This window comes from Aedes albopictus, chromosome 3, assembly GCF_035046485.1.
Source record: "Aedes albopictus strain Foshan chromosome 3, AalbF5, whole genome shotgun sequence".
NCBI lineage: Eukaryota > Metazoa > Arthropoda > Insecta > Diptera > Culicidae > Aedes > Aedes albopictus.
This window is the reverse complement of record NC_085138.1, coordinates 184,582,632-184,602,047: the sequence shown is the minus strand read 5'-3', so window position 1 is coordinate 184,602,047 and position 19,416 is coordinate 184,582,632. Positions and strand designations below refer to the sequence as shown.

The 19,416-nt window shown below is 41.0% G+C and overlaps 1 protein-coding gene across 1 annotated transcript in view; it reads left to right on the top strand.

The window, feature by feature from the left end:
- LOC115261363 (cardioacceleratory peptide receptor) overlaps positions 1-19,416 on the top strand; it is a 142,614-nt gene that overhangs the window by 13,646 nt on the left and 109,552 nt on the right. Inside the window, exon 2 of the mRNA XM_062856357.1 lies at positions 2,637-2,726. Coding sequence (XP_062712341.1) covers positions 2,637-2,726 — 90 coding nt within the window. The remainder of the gene's footprint in view (positions 1-2,636; positions 2,727-19,416) is intronic.

The following is a 19,416-nucleotide window of genomic DNA, read 5'->3' as shown; positions in this document are numbered from 1 at the left end:
TTTCTGGAGAAAGGTATTTCAATTACTTACATTTTCTCCAAACAATGTTGCTGTGACATATTTAAGGGAAAAAAGTTTTTCTAACAAAAGCTTTTTTCATGTCTACATTGAGTGAATATTTTTCATCGTGTTTCGTGCCAACATGGCCATATATAGGTTCAGAAGCCTCTCATCAACCAATAAAACTTTATGGAAGTTCAAAAAATTGTTTAAGAAGTAACTTTGCATAATCTAATATTTATCAAGACTAACATTTGAAAAGGGCGTATTGGAGTGACCCACACTTATATGAAAAACATAAAATTAAAAAAATGCCGAGTCTTACCTCCTGCATCAGTTGTTTTGGATTCCCAGAAGCATCGTTCAGCATTTGAGCGAAATCGATTTAGTCTAAGGGGTGATACACAAATTATGTCACGCAAAATTCGACCTTCTTCAACCCCCTTCTCCTCTATGTCACGCTTTGTGTATGGGACCTCACGATTGTTTGCATGGGTCATCACGTTCTGCAAAACCCACCTCCCCTCCTAAAACGCGACGTAATTTATGCATGGCCCCTAATGGGGTGCTCAACGAGCATGAAGTTTGGGGCTGTCCATAAACCACGTGGTCATTTTTTGTGGGACTTCTCAACCCGCCACACCCCCCCCCCCCCCGCGTGGTCATTAGTCCATACAATTTTTTTTCTTCGTTCATACAAAATGGTCATTGGCCGAAACCCCCCCCCCCCCTCATGACCACTTGGTTTATGGACAGCCCCTTTGTATGGGAAAACTTGGCCAAATGTATGTATAAATCTTAAGCTTTTGATTTTTTGCCGCTAGGTGGCGCTGCAAGTGTTTAATTAATAAAAAAATAATTAAAAACCTTAGCTATTCTTGTAGGTGACAATATGCTAAACAACTTTATCGATGACCGCAAAGTGATCCGAAGCCTGTTAAAAATTTATACTCTAGGTAAAGTGAGGTGAAACATTATTGTCGTTTTTCCAATACATGTAAACGAATATCAATAATGAAATCCCAATGCTTCGCCTCACTGACGGATCACTTACGGGTGATCACAACTTCAACAACGTTGTTTGGCATATGGTCACCTACAATAATACCAATGTGTTTATTAATTGAACGCTTACAGCGCCACCTAGCGGCAAAAATCAAAAGCTTAAGATTTTTACATACATTTGGCCAAGTTTTCCCATACAAACTTCAAGCTCGTTGAGCGCCCCATTAGGGGCCATGCACAAATTACGTCACGCTTTAGAAGTAAAGGGGGCGAGGTTTTGCTGAACGTGACGACCCATACAAACAGTGGTGAGGTCCCATATAAAAAGCGTGACATAGTGGGGAGGGGAGGGGGTTGAAAAAGGACGTATTTTGCGTGACATAATTTGTGTATCACCCCTTAGACTAACTCGTTTTCGCTCAAATGCTGAACGTAGCTCCTGGGAGTCCAAAACAATCGATACAGGAGGTAAGACTTGTCATTTTTCGAATTTTATGTTTTTTATATAAGTGTGGGCCACCCTAATACGCCCTTTTCAAATGGTAGTCTAGATAAATGTTAGATTATGAAAAGTTGCTTCTCAAACAATTTTTTGAACTTCCATAAAGTTTCATTGGTTGCTGAGAGGCTGCTTAACCTATATATGGCCATGTTGGCACGAAACACGATAAAAATATTCACTCAATGTAGACATGAAAAAAGTTTTTGTTAGAAAAACTTTTTTCCCTCAAATATGTCACAGCAACATTGTTTGGAGGAAATGTAGGTAATTGAAATACCTTTCTCCAGAAAAAAAATCATCGATTTAAAAACATAGGGTTTTTTGTAATATCGATTTAAATTTTTAAAACCTTTATTTTTCAGTGTAGGAAATAATTTTGTATTTTTTGGATATTTTTCTAAAAAACATCATGAAATTTCACGATAGTCCGCCATACAACCCTTTTTTGTAGATCTTGTCATTTTTGAGTAACAACGATTTGAAAAAAATCTATGAAAAAAAAATTAGGCCCTCTTCAAATGTTACTCTTGAAAAAATTCGAAAAACAAAACATGCAAAGTTGCTTAGAAAGACCTATTGTTTATGCCCACAAAGTTTCGTTCGATTCTGAGAGGGTGCTGCCAGCCCCATAGAAGGGTTGGCGCGAAATTCGTCTCCTGCCGATCAACTGTGAATGGTTCCCATGAAGGTAGGTTATCCATTGTTTATACGAAAATTTCTGCATCAATTTCTCCGGAAGTTCATCGAGGAGTTAATGCGAAAACTCTTCTGAGAGTTGAGTCGATAAAAACCCCAGGTTTTTCTGGGAGAATTACTTTCAAAAGCTATTTAGGAGTTTATTCGGCAGTTAATTCAAACGTTTTTTTTTTCAGGAATTCCCTCGCAGATCCTTCATGCTGTAGAAACTTCTTTAGTTCTTCATTGTGAAACCCCAGGAGATTTTTTTGAGGAATTCCAGAAAAAAATACTTTAAGTATTTATATAAATCATCTCTTCAAGGAATGTTTGAAGGAATCATATAAAAACACGATTGCAACCTAGAAAATTATTGTTTAACAGTTCAATTCAGAAATTGAGCAAACCACATCCATCACATTACTCATCATTACCTATTTCCGTTCCATTACAGCTGTCCAGCATGGATGACGGTGCCCTGAGGACAAACGACACGACTCTCAACAGCACCGAGCAAGTGATTGATAGCTTCTACTTTTACGAGGTAGGTAACTAAGGCTTTGTGATTCAATTATGATTCTTCTGTGTTTATCTGTGGTAAACATTTCTACTACCGTGAATGGTCGTTTCGCCAGCAATTTGGGAATGTTTGTGATTTCGAAATATGAATTTCGGCTATCTGCTTTGTGATAGTGAGTATAAGACCGACGGGATCAGATATTTTGTGTGCATTGCAAACCGTGTGCATTTCCTACCATAACTTTGAATGTAGCCTCAACAGTCACTTGAATTTTTAATTAACCAATTTTATCTGGCAAAAAAGCCTACCATGAAAACCCTCGAAATAATGAAAATGATGAAATACTTCTGTCAGGATAGCAAATTGGAAGTGAACTTGTCGGGTTGGAAAAATGCTACGAGAGCTCTCAAGAGGAAGAACTCGTCAGACAATCAAGTAGGGTTGCGATAAGGTTTATTGAGTTTTTTTTTTCAGACTTGTTTGCCAAAAGCTACGTAATGTACGTCAGGTCGTCAGGTGCTTAATATTCATTAATCTGCAATCATGCTCTTGCGTAAATCGGAGTACAATTTATGATAATAAAATGATTATTTTTTTTTGTAAAATACATATTATAAAAGCAGGCTTCTCTTGAAATTCAATGATTACAATATAAACCGCTGAATGGCTTAGTGAATGTTCTAGTCTAGGGATACAAGACAGTTGAAAATTATATATGTTGCTGTTTTAAACAATTTATGTGAAGTTTGTAAGCTTTTAAAGACTAGAATTCAAATTCTGAAAATACTTTTGTGCATCAATATTATAAAGCGAATCAATTTTCTTTGCATCTGCTATTAGACTTTTGTTTACAAAGCGTTGAAGTCAACATACGTTCGCTATAAATAATCGATGGAACAGGTGCAAATTTTAATCAATCCAGTGTGAAACTGTATTTTCCACCCTCCACAACACAGACAGCGAATCTACAGTGAAACCTTTTGCCAAACTATAACCATAGCGTCAACTTAAACAGTAAACGCTTTTCCCAGGACATCAAATTCGCATAGCTACCATTGCACCTTAATCGAGTCGTATTTCCTCGAAATTTATGAAATCCGTCTAGACGTAATGTGATTTTTTATCGACTGTTACCATCGCTTCCATCGCCGTCCATCGTTTGTGCGACTTCAGCATGTGTGGAATTATCCTTGTGGTGCTGGTCGTTCCTCCAGTAGTGGTGCAGCACGTGTGTGTGACTATAGGATTAGTGTCACTATTATACCACCAGAATGAACTTCTAGAAGAAATGAGGACCATTTTCCCACGGCTCAGTTGGCTCACGGTGGTCCCTGATTGAGGGAATGCGTGATATGTAAATATTCGGAATGCTCGAAACATTCTTTAAAAATGCATAGAATATTAACCTATAAACTACTAGACTGCGTCAACAAGATCGATTATTGGAACAATACAGGAGGTGGCCAAAATATTTGGGATAGGCATTTTTTTTTTCATTTATAAAACAGTACAACAGACTGTAACTTTTGATAGAATACATAAAATTCTCAAATTTTGACTGCTTGTCAACCTACTGTGCATCATTGGTACAAATTTGTACTCGATTGGTTAAACGTTTTCATAAAACACTAAATATTAGACAAATAATTTTTAAACTGTCATGTCTCCGAAACCTAGGGTCAGTTAGCCTAATGGTTAAGGCTATGGATCGCCAATCTGAAGACGGCGGGTTGTATTTTCGTTCCGGTCGGGAAAACTTTTTCGACTTCCTGGGCATAGTGTATCTTTGTACTTGCCACACAATGTACAAATTCATGTAATGGCAGGCAAAGTAAGCCCTTCAATTAATAACTGGAAGTGCCCTAAGAATACTATGAACATTAAGTGTAGCGGAAAAGTTGAAGAGAGTCAGGCCAAGTTCCAATGCAAACGTCGAGCCATGAAGAAGAAGAAGTCTCCGAAACCAGTTTTAAGCATCCATTAGTACGGACCTGAAAACGGCCCTGCTGCGACTTCATATGTCGATAGACGATGTCAAGTAGGATCACGTGAGACTCGTGAAGTCTGCAGCAGCGGTGAAACCGGTGAAAGTAAAGGGTACGAAGTCTACCCAGATGGAGGTCTTAGCTTTCGCAGGAAGTCCAAAAGGTGTGACGGATACGACCGCTCGTGATAAGCACTCACAGAAGCGGTTGAGTCAGCCGTCAAGTGAGGAGCTGTCTGGCGGTACCCACAAGGCCAGGAAATAACCCCGAAGGTCGGCAGTAATGCCATCAAGTCGGACCCCAGGTCCCGGATGCATGGGGACAGGAGGTTGCGACCGTTGTTAGGCCCTTAGCAACCACAGAGTAGGATGAACCAAGGGGAGGCCCCCCTTGGACGAAGGTCGAGCGGAAGAGGTCGCCAAACCTAGAATGCGTAAAAGAGTAGGTGCCAAGCGCGAGAAAGGCGACGCGCTCGTCATCAAGACCGAACAGTCGAAGTATTCGGATGTCTTGAAGGCGATGCGAATCGAAGCCAAGCTCGTGGATCTGGGAACCGATGTGCGCAATATCAAGTGTACTCGTACGGGCGAGATGATCCTGGAGCTGAAGCGCGCTAAATAACGCAAGGGCGCCGCCTACAAAAATTTGGTGGAAGCGGTCCTTGGTAAGGGGATAGAGATGAGGGCTCTCACACAAGAGGCGACTCTGAAGGTGAAAAACCTAGACGAGGTCACCGGAGTGGAAGAGGTCATCACGGCACTGCGGCAACAGTGCAAAGTGCAAGCGGCCACTGCAGCCGTTAGACTACGGAAGGGGCCGGCAGGGATACAGGTAGCTCTGGTTCAGCTTAAAGGGTGTCTGGAATCAGGACACATGTCATGGGACTGCAAAGGCCATGGCAGGAGCAACCCGCCGGCAACGGCAATTGGGGCACAGATGGGTCCAGAAAAATGGCGGCGATATGGATGATGGGTAATACCCCGTCCATGAGTTGGTTTCTACAATCTTTTAGGGTTTCGTGGTCGCCAAAGCAAACGAGGCCTTCTTCTGTAGCTGCTAAGCGCCTCCGCGGTAGGCAATAATAGCGGGTGACTTTAATGCCTGGACTGTGGAATGGGGAAGCCGTATCACCAACCAGCGGGGTCAGATCCCGCTAGAGAAACTGGCCATACTAGATGTCGACCTGGCTAATGTTGGTACCAAGAGTACCTTTAGTGGGAATAGTGTGGAGTCGATAAATTTACGTTACTTTTTGTAGTACTGACCTAACAAGTAGTTCGAACTGGAGAGTAAACAATTGCTGCCGGGCTATCGCAATCACCTGGCGGTTCGCAACAGTATCGACAACAACAACAGTAGGCAGCGGGTAGAGGAAGAGGCGGCTAGGCCAAGGCCAAGCCCTCGCAAGTGGAAGACATCGTATTTCGACGATGGGGTATTTGGGGAGGCGCTCAAGCGATTGTGGACCTGCGCTGCGCCTGCCTACGGGCTAGGCGGCGGATGCAGCTAGCACTATCTCGAGGGTCTCTAGGGTCTCTAGGGTCTCTAGATTCTAGTCCTTGGTCTCCCTTCGTAAGACAGCCGGGGACTGGGGCTGGCGATGGCGATGAGGACAGGGTCACCGATGAGGAACCTACGCTATAGGACTTGCGGGGATAGCAAGGTCCCTTAGCGTAGGTAAGGCCCCATGGCCGGACGGAGTTTTGAACCTGGCCTTAAAAGAAGATATTGCAGAGGCTCCCGAGATGTTCAGGTTTGCTATGCAAAAGTGCTTGGACAAGAGTTTTCCAACAGGCTTGGAAGCGGATGAGCCAAGTTATATTGTCAAAGGCGGGGAATCCACCCGGAGAACCGTTTTGGATTCGCTACTGTGTAGTAGTGATTCTGGATGTAAGAAAAGCGTTTAAAAGCGCCAGTTATCTAGATATTGCCGATTACGCAAGTTGATTACGCCTACTAAAGAGCCTCCACACCTATAGTGGCACTGTCCTGGATGATGTTCAATAGCCAGACCCGTGAACACAAATGACGCCAAGCGAAGGGTCTTCCTAGTTTCGGCAAAAGGCGGAAGGGGGCCTAGTGTATGGAACATCCGTAATGGAGGGGGGGGAGGCGGCAAGGTGTCGACCCTACCTGCCTACCAGGGACAAAGGGACTGGTAAGAACCACTCGGGAAACTGGTTAATCGTCAGCATGCTACCTTGGTGGACTCCCCAAAGCGAGCCACTGATGTTCGTTGCTACAGGTTACGCATCTAACCTTGAGGGTGTGATGCGCACTAGCCCCTCTCTAAAGCAATGCCTTCTTGGTGGTTCTGAAAAAATGAAGGGTTTAGCGACCATGAGAATGTTGTTTTGTGAGTCGAAAAAAGAGTAGCCTGGCCTGTACTTATTAAAGACGATCCTTACTACCTGGACGTTCCTGTTCAGGTGGCTGTTGAGCGGATTATCTCCTCATGCTTTAGAAAGAAAGAGGGTAACGGACAAAAAGAATATTTCCAGAAGTCGGATTCTGGTGTCACGGACCAGGCAGAGCAGGGAACGATATAGGGAAGCAAGAGTAGCCGAGAACATATCCACTGCAAAAAGAAAAGAAAGCACGAAGAACATGTGACTGCTCAAGCGCAAGAGATTATGTAACGGAATAATATGCGAAGTTTTTACGAAGCTCTCAATGGCGTGCGGAGAACAACAGCGCTTGTACCCGTCATGTGTAAAGGCCGTGATGAAAACTTGCTGACTGATAAAACAATGGTGGCTGCTAGGAGGAGAGAGCAATTGTTGATCGGTGGAAATGGAAAAGCGACTGACAGAATTCAAATCGACCACGACAGAAAGGCTGAGGAACCTTCAACGTTCAAGACAGCCATGAGAAGACTGAAGAACTTCTCCATGGTTTGTATTTGAGAAGTTGATTTCTCTTGTGCTCTACTGACCGAAAACACGGGGCCGGCGGGACAACGTTGGAGGCCGTACTGACTCGGTCACTAATTCGCGTTTTTGTTTGCGAAATAACGTCCAAAAGTTTTGATGTGTAATAACATCCTATGTGCCTTCTTTCCTTGGACTTTGTGACGTATCTGCATGTTCGGACGTTATGCCACGAAAAAACACGCCATAAAGATCTGGGACCTCGGATGTTATGATACTGCGCCCGAAAGCACATGCGCCACATCTTTCGATGTACTGGATATTGAAACGCAATGGTCGCTACATTCCTAAAACTTGCAAAGTATTTTTTTTTTGTTCGTTTGTAGTCGATGAAAGGAGTTTATCAGATATCCTTAAACACCTCTGCTATTGACTTTTCCAGCACAGGTAGCTCAGCACAGAACTTTAACCAGGTGACAGTTAGTGCCATAGTTGAGCGTTCATCTGCTCTGAGGAGGGTGAAAGTTCGGTAAGATGAAGTGGTGGCAGTCGCGAAAGTGAATCAATTTTTGATGTCGCTTTCGGCACCGTTTCGGCACTGCTTGCTAACGGTCAGTGCCGCCAGTGCCAGTGGGTGGATAATACTATCAGCACTTATCATAAATTCTACTTTCCGGCGGTTTTGTGGTTTGGTGTCTCTATGGTTAGTCACGCCCGCCGCCGCCGTCGTCTATGGATCCCCAGCTACGGACGAGGTCAAAATGAGAGTTTCGCCAGAGCGATATTAATTAACTCGAAAGCTGCATGGTTGGGAAGTATGATAAATTACGGTGATATATCACACAAGAAACGACACTCAAATAATAAGAAAACAGGACGAATTATTTCAGCTGCGATGTAACTCTACCGTCTACCGGTTGGTCAATCTTCGTGACTAGATTGTAGTATTTTGAGCGCACCACACCGACGACGGGAAGATGCAACAGAGTGCTCACGAACGAGGAATTCCAATTCGTTATAGTGAATAAAATACCAAATTTATGATTATTGACTTTCATGCCATACAACTTTGTTGGCGAATCAACAAGATTGTTCAACGTGAGCGTGGCGCGGTGGCTTATACATCTGTATACATACTGTAGTCTGTTACCTATGTTGCCAATCGGGCTCACGGTACGATGCTGGTGTTCGCTGCGTCACATACCCTTTAGCGATGGGATGGATCAAAGCAACATGATAAGAGCGTAAATAACATCAAACGTGACTTTTTACCAGACATTGTTTGTCGATAGAAGTTGCCATTGAAAATTATAGAATTCGATATCAAGAAGAACGGAGCAGGTTACAGCACTACTCGTTAGTGTGAAGCTGCACCATCCATGTATTGAGCGATACACGTTGCAAGCTCTGCGCTGTGATGTGATTGGTGATTGCATAGATTTTGTCAGAAGTACGATTAAGTTAAAATTTGCATGTAAGCCTCAGAAGATTCAGATTTCGAAACTAGCGACAGTTTTTCATTTCATTTCATTTCATTTTTATTTTCAAGTTATTTTAGCATTACAAATGTGATATAATTTCCTTAGCTGAGATTTGGACTTCCTTGCAGCAGCTTAGTTATTCAATATTCAAAACAAAATTACTGGTAACATGGAATGAACTAAACATTGGAAAGGAAAACTATTGAAAAACCCTTCAGAAATTGGAAATAGAGTTGGGATAGCTAGAGGAAAGGAAAAATATTTTTATGCAAATATCACAGTCTGCGCGCCATCAGTTGTTCCAGCAACGGGTTTGCTGAAGTTGCACATCCCAACCAGAACTTGGAAGGTACACGTTCGATCCATTCGTCGATGAGTTCCTCCTTCGCTAAACTGTGGACATCTTCAGTGGGGTGAAACGGGTCCAGGTTGAGCATCATCTTCAGTAATGGGTTTTGTTTCACCTGGAGTTTCTTCCGATGGGTAGCGGCACAATCAAACCAGGCAGGAAAACCGTACGTCATCGATGGCTTGAACACCAATTTATAGAGGAGTAATTTCGACTTCTTGTCCAGGTGTGAGCGCCTGTTGATTAGCGGGTATAGCATTCTGGTAAGCCTGTCGCACTTGTTCAAAGTTTTCTTCACATGAGTGGCAAAGGTTAGCCTTCGGTCCAGCTAGCGACAGTTTATTTACCATCAGCAAGGACTTGAAACAGGGAGGATCGTAGTGTGCCGTGTGCAAGAAAGGACGCACTTTTTTTGCTTGTCACGAATTTTCTCCCAAGTTTATATTAGTTTCGGCGTTTTGTGTAAAATTCTTCTAATAGTTCTAGGATGATAATAGGTATATGCGAAAGTGAATTGATCAGTGCTTAGATTTGGTGGAAGCAATTAGCATTACATGAGTGATTTTTGATGGAAAACGCTACCAAAACCGAAATTAAAGCCACCGTAAGTGGAGATGGAGGAGGTGTCCAATGGCCGGAATTGCTTGAACTTCATCCAGATCAAAGTCCAGATATGCAGAAGTACTCGGTGAGAATATTCCTTTTCTTATGTTGTTGTCGAGTTTTGCAGTGACGGGTCATTTTGATTGGTGCTTCGACACCCGGACTAGGGAACCGTTCTCTGTCATACAATATACATATACATACATATAATCTCCTTATTTGTTTTCGCGAGTTTTTTCCGTCACCTGGTGTTAAATCATTCTTTCAAACGGCCACGCTGCCTCTGAGCTGGCGGAGTTCAAAGTAATAATGAAGTATGGGGGGCAAAGAATGACATGGGTTTACGCATCTGATAAGTTGTCAAACGGACACAGAGGCCTTGCGCAATGGACAAGAACAGAGGAGCAAAACTGAAACAGGTGTAATCTAAATTGACAGAGACTCCTTGGTTGACTTTTGTTTTCGCTAAGTTATAAAACACAATTGCGGATCGTTGCGATAATTTCTAGATCTAAACTTGATTCAGCAAGAAATTGTTTTTATATTTTATCATATGACTTTCGAAAGTTTAATTTTTAATTTTTTTTGATAGAACGGCAAATTTGTAGCAATTTCGTATTTTCGTTGTGCTTCCTATATTGGCTTATTTTTAAGGGCTGTTCAATTTATAAAACGGACAACTTGCTTGTGCGATATCTTTTTTATTTTTCAATAAAATCATTACCAGTTTTTGCATAACTTTCTAAAGCTATTCTCAATTGTAGGAAAAATATAACATTGAGCAAAATGTTCTTTATTGTGTAACTGTAGCGGTTTTCGTAAAACTTCAATAAAAACCTATTTCTCAAAATTCGACATATTTTTCCACATACTAAACATGCATATTTTCATGAAATTTTTATTGTATTGGAATCTTATACTATTCTACCAAAGGTAAAGCTCAATAGTTGGTTAGTAGTAATGCACCAAGCCAGCCTTCAGCTTGATAAAGTGAGTTGCCTTGTTTACAAAGAAATTATTAAAAAATATTTATTTAAGTCCTGTGATGCAATAGCATAACGAATTCGGCTAAAAATTTGTCCAGAGTAGTATAATATTGTTTTCTGAATGATGCTGAAGAAAACAAATACTTTAATTGCATTCTTCATAAAAACATTATTCCATAAAGATGGTCATTGTAAAAAAAATGCATTCTTATTGCTCCATTGATGCTAATTTTCGACTCTAGCAATTCTTGTTATTATTTATTTTCAACAAAGTTGATCCTATGTTATTGTACACCTTATTTAATAACAATCGGATGAAAATTTTTTATTTCCAACATCAATGTTAAGTAAAATTTGCATTAGGCTGCATTGTTATTTGGAAGAACCTTCAAAGAACGAAACTGTTTTGATTACTGTGCCTGTAATGGCGCATAGTAACCAAACCAGCAATGCTATTAAGAAGCAGTTTTCTGCATTTGAAACCACATCATTCGTACTTTCGACTGGATGCATAAAAAAAATGTTTATTGAATATTTTCATGTCCTCTTTGCTTTACAATTGAATTTTAATCAAAAAATCGAATCTCACTTGAGACTTTAATATTTCAACAACTAATTTTCCAATTGAGCTTAAACTTCGCCTGAATGTTTATTACTCATGCTGCTGCAGCATGGCACATACTTATCTGATATTAAAAACGATATACCATATGTGAACAGTAATTTTAAATATATTTTCAATTTTCAGGAATCGTAAAATCCACCTCATTTAACACCTGGCCGATTTTCTATGAATTAAAACTATTTTTATTCGATTCAAAAATCATTACTGTAATGAAAAATGATGTACTGAACAACGATGCAAGGGCGGTTAAATTTGAACTACGCGTTTTTATTTTATAGCCTTGTAAAGTTGTCCGTTTTATAAATTGAACAGTCCTTATGTACTTTCGGGAAGGGATCATTATACTTTTTCTCGTTTCAGAGAGCGAGTAATGGCGCTTAAGCCTAGGCTTTGATGCCAGGACACATGGAGAAATGCCTGTGCCCCATCCCAGGAGAAGAGACGCCAACTAAAACGGAGTGTGCATTAACCTTCTTAGCAGCACCACTCCCAACGATTCTATGTTCAAACAACATTCCCCTAAAACGAAACGGCTGGTACGGTTGTCCCCGTTTCTTCCTTCATTCAATTCAAAAAGGTTTGTCAATCATGTTATTCATAAGTGGATAACCTGATTGCCTTAAATTTTTGAATTATCTTCCAAACCATTAGTCTGCACAGTGGGCCTGGCCATTTTAATATTTGTGTCACGTCTCTGACATGCTGCAAATATTAATGCTGACAAGAAAATATCGAAAGAAATTTTGATATTTCCAGGATGCTTTTCAATACTGGCTGTGCAAGCACTAGAACAGAATAGAATAGAATAGAATCAGCAAGGACTTGAAACAGGGCCTGCTGAAGCTCTGCAAACTGCTGCACAGTGGGAAAAAACCGACCCAAAAAGGCACCTAATTATTGCGGCTGATTGCGATCTTTGAAGCCCATCTTTTCCGAATGGAAAAATGCCAAGGAATCGATTGGTGGTAGTTTCATTCACCGGAATTGAGTGTAAGTGTCAATTTTGCCCCATTTTCCCCTAAAAAACACTGTTTTTCTGAATTAAATAATGGTTTCAACTGATTGCGGCTAACCAACAATTTTTTTCTTGATGTAGAATTTACAGGTGCATTCTATGGGACACACCTTGATTTGTGTCATTGAATGAAAGTGCCCATTTTGCCTCATTTTCCCCTGAATACTATTTTTCTGAATAAAAAAAATGGTTTCAACTGATTGCGGCCAACCAACCAATTTTTACCTGATGTAGAATTAATCGGCACATACTTTGCGGAGCACCTCGATATATGGGCACTTCCAGTCCAAAGTTTGTCTGACAATATGCTCTGATCAATTCTACATGAGGAAAAACTTGTTTTGTTAGCTTAAGCTGTTAGCTTAAATTGCTTAGCTTGTTAGCTTGTTAGCTTAAATTAGTTGAAATTGTTTCTCAAACGAGAAATACAGTGTTTTAGGAGATAAAGGGGGAAATGGGCAGTTCTAGTCATAATGCATCGATTAATTTCACATTAGGAAAAACAACGCTTGGTTAACCGCAATTAGTTGGAACTAATTAGGGGAAAATTGGTTAAACGGGCAATTTCAGACTAATGCATAGCGCGAGGTGTATCCCATAGTATGTATAGGTCGATTCTACATCAGGAAAAAAATATTGATTAGCTGCAATCAATTGAATTGAAACTATTTTTAAATCCAGAAAATCCGTAGTTTGGGGGATAATGGAGCAAAATGGGCACTATTACCCAAAGACACAGAACGGGGTACACCTTAAAGTATGCGCCGGTTAATTCTACATCAAGTGAAAATTGATTGATTAGCCGCAATCAGTTGATACAATTGTATAATTCGGAAAAAAAAGTATTTTTAGGGGAAAATAAGACAAAATGGGTACTTCCTGTCAACGACACAGATCAAGGTGTGCCCCAAAGCATGTGCCGGTTGATTCTACATCAGGTAAAAAATGGTTGGTTAGCCGCAATCAGTTAAAACTATTTTTAATCCAAGAAAACTGTATTTATAGGGGAAAATGGGTCAAAATGGGCACTTCCAGTCAATGACACGGATCGAGGTGTGCCTCATGAAATGTTCCTGCCAATTCTACATCAAGAAAAATATGGTAGGTATGATTGCTGCATACTTATATGTTTATACTATTTTTTAATTCAGAAAAAGCAATATTTTTAGGGGAAAATTAGGCAAAATGGGCACTTCCAGTCCAGACAAACTTTGTGTCATTGGAGGTGGTCTTGTTGTCCTATTTTCCCCTAAAACACTGTTTTAGTTTGTTGGAACAAACTTATTAACCCAGAAAACAGTATTTGTATTCCATAATATGCAGAGGTCGATTCTATTTCAGGAAAAAATATTGGTTAGTTGCAATCAATTGAAACTATTTTCAAATCCAGAAACCCCGTAGTTTAGGGGAAAATGGAGCAAAATAGGCACCACCACCCAAAGACACAGAACGAGGTGTGCCCCAAAATATGTGCCGGTTAATTCTACATCAAGCAAAAATCGATTGGTTAGCCGCAATCAGTTGAAACATGTCTCTCATTCAGAAATATAATATTTTTAGGGGAAAATGGGGCAAAATGGGTACTTCCAGTCAAAGACATAGATCGTGGTGCGTCCCAAAGTATGCGCCGGTTAATTCTAAATCAGATTGAAAATGGTTGGTTAGCCGCAATCAGTTAAAACTATTTTTTAATCCAGAAAAACAGTATTTATAGGGGAAAATGGTGCAAAATGAGCACTTCCAGTCAAGGACACGGGTAGAGGTGTGCCTCAAGAAATGTACCTGTCAATTCTACATCAAGAAAAAATTATAGGTACGCCGCAATCAGTTGATACTAATTTTTAATTCAGAAAAAACAGTATTTTAGGGGAAAATGAGGCAAAATGGGCACTTCCTGTCAATGACATATTTCGAGGTGCACTCCAAAGTATGTGCGGTTAATTCTACATCGGGTTAAAAATGGTTGGTTGGCTGCAATCAGCTGAAACTATTTTTTAATTCAGAATAACTGTATTTTAGGAGAAAATGAGGAAAAATGGGCACCTTCAGTCAATGACACAAATCAAGGTGTGTCTCATAGAATGCTCCTGTCAATTCTACATCAAGAAAAAAATGGAAAGAGGACAAGTTTTTAGTGGGTCGAAACGCACATAACCCGAAAAACCACCTCTTGAGTATCCGATCAGCAGATTTTCTCATTACATAAAACACAAAGATATGATAATATTGAATTAAACACTTGTAAAAAATTCTGTAACTTCAAGAAAAGATGCTTTCAAAGGATAAACGACACTGATCGTCCAATATTGTGGATTTACCGGCTACTTGTATCGGTTACTTAAGTAGCCGTTACAAAGTAGCCGTTTTCATATAAAAATCAACTTGATTGTCAAAAATTGAGTATCGCTGAGTAGCTAGAGGCAACGAGGAATAGCGCATGAAATAAAAATGTTAAAAATCATGTTTGTCTTTTTATAAAACGGCTACTTTGAAGGCCATACTGAAGCGACCTAGAATACAAGTAGCCGGTAAATCCACAATAATATGATTAGGTAAATTCATGTTCTTTGATCGTCTTCAACGAACGTCAAATAATCTGTATCAAGTACGGTTGTATATTCTGTGTAAAATAGAACAAACAAACCCACTCGTTTGTGGATGCTCAAACACCTCCCTACGGGAATGCTAAATGCATTAGAAACATAAATTGAGCATTCTCGTACCGTGTCGTGTCTCGTTTTGTTCGTTTTTCCTAATAAAATTTCTATTTCTACTCCGACGAGCAGGCTCGATTTTCTTATGCTTTGCATACGATTTTCTTGGAGCAAGTCACCTGTTTGCATGCCACTTCATCAGTAGGTACACACAGCTAGACACCAAACCCATTCAATATTTATGGCCCCTGACAGCCATTTGTCGCTCATCATCGCTGATAAACATTCATCACCCATTCAGCTTTATTCTCAACTTCCCCTCTTACGTCGTCGGTTTCCTGCAATAGGGGCACAACTCAAAATTTGTCATTTTTGAGATTTTGATGCCAAATGATGAAAAACTATGCAAACTTTCATCTCACAAAGACCCGTTCCGAAATTCGTTGAGAAACGCGAGATTTTTGCATTTTCACCAATTTTCCGCAATAAGGGCACAACTCAAAATCAGTTAACTTTTTCAATAGTCGATGAAAAATAGTAATCCAAAATTCATGAAACAGATAGTCCTTCAGCCCCTTTCCATGATACAACTATCAAAATTCGTTTACTTCTGTCAGATAAAGAGAAAAATAAGTGAACTTGTAGGAGGTGCTTCAAGATTGCCAATTTTCAAACGCTCATTCTGAAAATTCACATTTTTTGAGTTGTGCCCCTATTGCAGGAAACCGACGACGTCGTCGTCGTCGCCATCGTCCCATTCAACAAACAGTGGCAAGCAGCGAGACGATACCGTAAATCATTTTCAAGACATGATCGGCTGAGCTGGGCGCGATGCAAGTCAACCCAAACATGACTGCTAAGTATTAATCAATTTTTCTTTGGCTCGATGCCATCGCTAAAGGTTGGGTGTAAAACTTGGCAGGCTCGAGCGATGACGATTTGTATGTTAATTTCAATTTAGCGGTTCTGTGGAAAATACTGTCCCAAGAAATTACAATTCATCGACCGTTGCTGATTAAATACCCAACGATTTCCGTGGAGACACCTTATGCTTGAACCTGACTGTCGTTTGGAATTAAATTTGTACCAGACGGCCACGCGCGACTGTGAAACAGACGGCGGGCAACCAAATTGATGGAAGATACGAACACGTTAGTTGTTCTCGATCTCTTCAGAGTAGGGAAGCATTCTTTGAAGCTTGCACATTTAATGCACTCTACAAAGGTTATTCAATCAAATATATGTACATTAGTGTGGGTCATCGGAACCGTTTTCTCCGATCATAGCTTTTTTGGTTCCGTTTCTGATCCTGAGTATCTGTGCAAAATTTGAGCACGATCGGTTGCGTCTACACTTTGCGCATTGCAATTGAAATTAGTATGGGATTTTGTATGGGAAAACATACTTTTTTGCATTTTTGTCATAAGTTGGAAAAGTTTATCTGAAACTATTTGAATGATACTGTAAAATGATAGCCTAGGATGTTCTGAAAAACTTTGTTGAAGACCGCAATGCGATCCGATGCTAGTGAAAATATTTATAACCAACGAACCGCATGCATGTGTTTATGTTTTAACACGTAAAGGAATAACAATAGCAACAAAATCATGCTGTTTCGTCAAGCAATGCCAACGCTATAACTTTTTTCATACGCATCAGATCACTTCACGGTCTTTGACAAAGTTTTTCGGGACACCCTAGGCTATGTTTTCACTTTATCGGTTACATGGTTTAGAAAAATTCGAGTTTGTTCTAAGAGAAATGCAAAAAAGTGTGTTTTCCCATGTAAAACCCCATACAATCTTCAAACGCGATGCGCAAAACGTAGACATAACCGATCGTGCTCAAATTTTGCACACTTATTTGGGTCCTGAAATGGGATCAAAAAAGCTTTGATCTGATGGGATACAGGTCGGACTCGATTATCCGGAGTCGAGTTCTGGCGCTTCCCATAATAAAATCTCACAAACGGAATGCTGTAAGAAGCTGAAATTTTGACTGATCACTAATCAAAGTTGGCTTGACAAACTGTCAAAATTTCAGCTTTATAGAGCGTTCCGTTACCCAGATATGTGATTGAGAAGCATGTGAACCCGACTCCGGATAATCGAGTCCGACCTGTACCATTGAATTTTTCATTTTTCCATATAAACGATGACCCACTCTAATGTACATGCCAGATGGGTGATGAATTGACCACCAGTAGGTTGAATGGCCTAACAGAGCACAGATTAGAAGGTGATTAATCCTCGAACGATCGCGCTGTTGTATTTCGTACAACACGTTGAAAAAATGTCGCTTTTTGTACTCAGCATTAGCGTGGTGCTGACGCAGGTAGTCAACCGCGCGAGTTACGGAAGGTGAACCAGGATCATTTTTTATTATTTTTTCATATTTTTTGGCTTGGCGTAACATCCCAACTGGGACAAAGGCTGCTGCTCAGCAGTGTTCTATGAGGACTTCCACAGTTATTATCTAAGAGCTTCATCTGCCAATGACCATTTTGCTCAAGCACAGTACGGCTCCAGTCCCAATTTTGAGCGAAGGCACTTGAAGACAGCTGCCGGTAGGCCCTTGGTTATCAGGTCCGCCTGTTGCTCTGCAGAACGTACAAACCTGATGTCTTTTATGCCTTGTTGCACCAACTCTTGAAGAAAGCGGAACTTGGGATCCACATGCTTCACATGGGGGTTAAACCCCTCCCATTACCGACGCTTCATACACTAGGCGCCCCTCCGCTTCTTGCCAAAATAGGCAAAAACCCCTCCCTTGGCACCACTTCTGTGCACGGGCCTGAACTCACCCATTGCGAACGAACACCTGATTCTCAACACTAGCACTGTACGTTTTACGACTGGGCAATACGTATCGGTGTGATCGAAACCTTGCTTCTGCGTGAAACCTCTCGCGAATCTTTGAATAACCACTTGCTTTCGTCGCCTTCCGTCCTAGAGGTAGCTTGACCGCGCCATGGTGTTGTTCCGCGCCATGGAGCTCATCTTTCGTCCATCGCAGCCTTCCGTATATGCCAATCATTACGCTTCTTCAGCCCAGCAATCAAATTTGGGCTGTCCTGTACAAAGCTCATGGCATTGAGCGTGAAACTAGCGTACTCCACGTCAAAATCCTTGTGCCATGCAGGTGTCAACCGTGTTCACTGTGGCCGACCATCTCTAGCTTGAGCACCGGACGGGGCTGAAGTTCTTCCTCATCTTCAATAAAAATGTTGAACTCTTCCTTCGCCTGATCCTCTCCAGCCGCGTCTTCAACATAGAGATATTCGTCTTCCGCTTTCCAACTTCACGGGTAAAATTCTGCTCCCAAAAATCATAAAAACGACTCATGATTTCATGAGCCTAGTGCATTTTCGTTTTATAAAAATACACCATGATTTATGATCATGATAGTATGATCCATTCTCTCGTAACGCTACCAATGCGTTACTTTTTTGCTAAAATTATGAAGATTAATCATGGTAGCGGGATTTGGACTCATGGTTTCGGATGCGCATCGCTTATGATTCTGGTTGTTTTTCTAGGAACATGAAGCTGAATCATGGTAGCGGGATTTGGACTCATGGTTTCGGATGCGCAGCGCCTATGATTCTGGTGGATTTTCTAGGACCATGAAGCTGAATCATGATATTGAGAGCTGGACTCATGGTTTCGGGTGCGCATCGCTTATGATTCTGGTTGTTTTTCTAGGATCATGAAGGTGAATCATGATAGCGGGATTTGGACTCATGGTTTCGGATGCGCAGCGCTTATTATTCTGGTGAAATTTCAAGGACCATGAAGCTAAATCATGGTAGCGGTTCTTGGACTCATGGTTTCGGATGCGCAGCGCTTGTTTCTAGAGGGTTTTATATGGCCATTCAGCTACATCAGCTACATCCCTTAGTTTCAATTTCGCAAAAAGAAAGATTATAAATAAAATTCACTTACCACGAAACAAAGACTTTCGACGGAGACGGCGGAGTCAGAACAGGGTCGGTGATATTCCGTCGTTTGACCGAGCCGGAACCGGATCGAACAGGTACGGGGCGAGCAATGAAGAGGCACGGCACGGATTGATGCAGTCGGGCCGGCACGGAAATGGAATCGGACGGTGCTTGCGTCGTTTGGTGCTGCAGAAACGATAACTCGG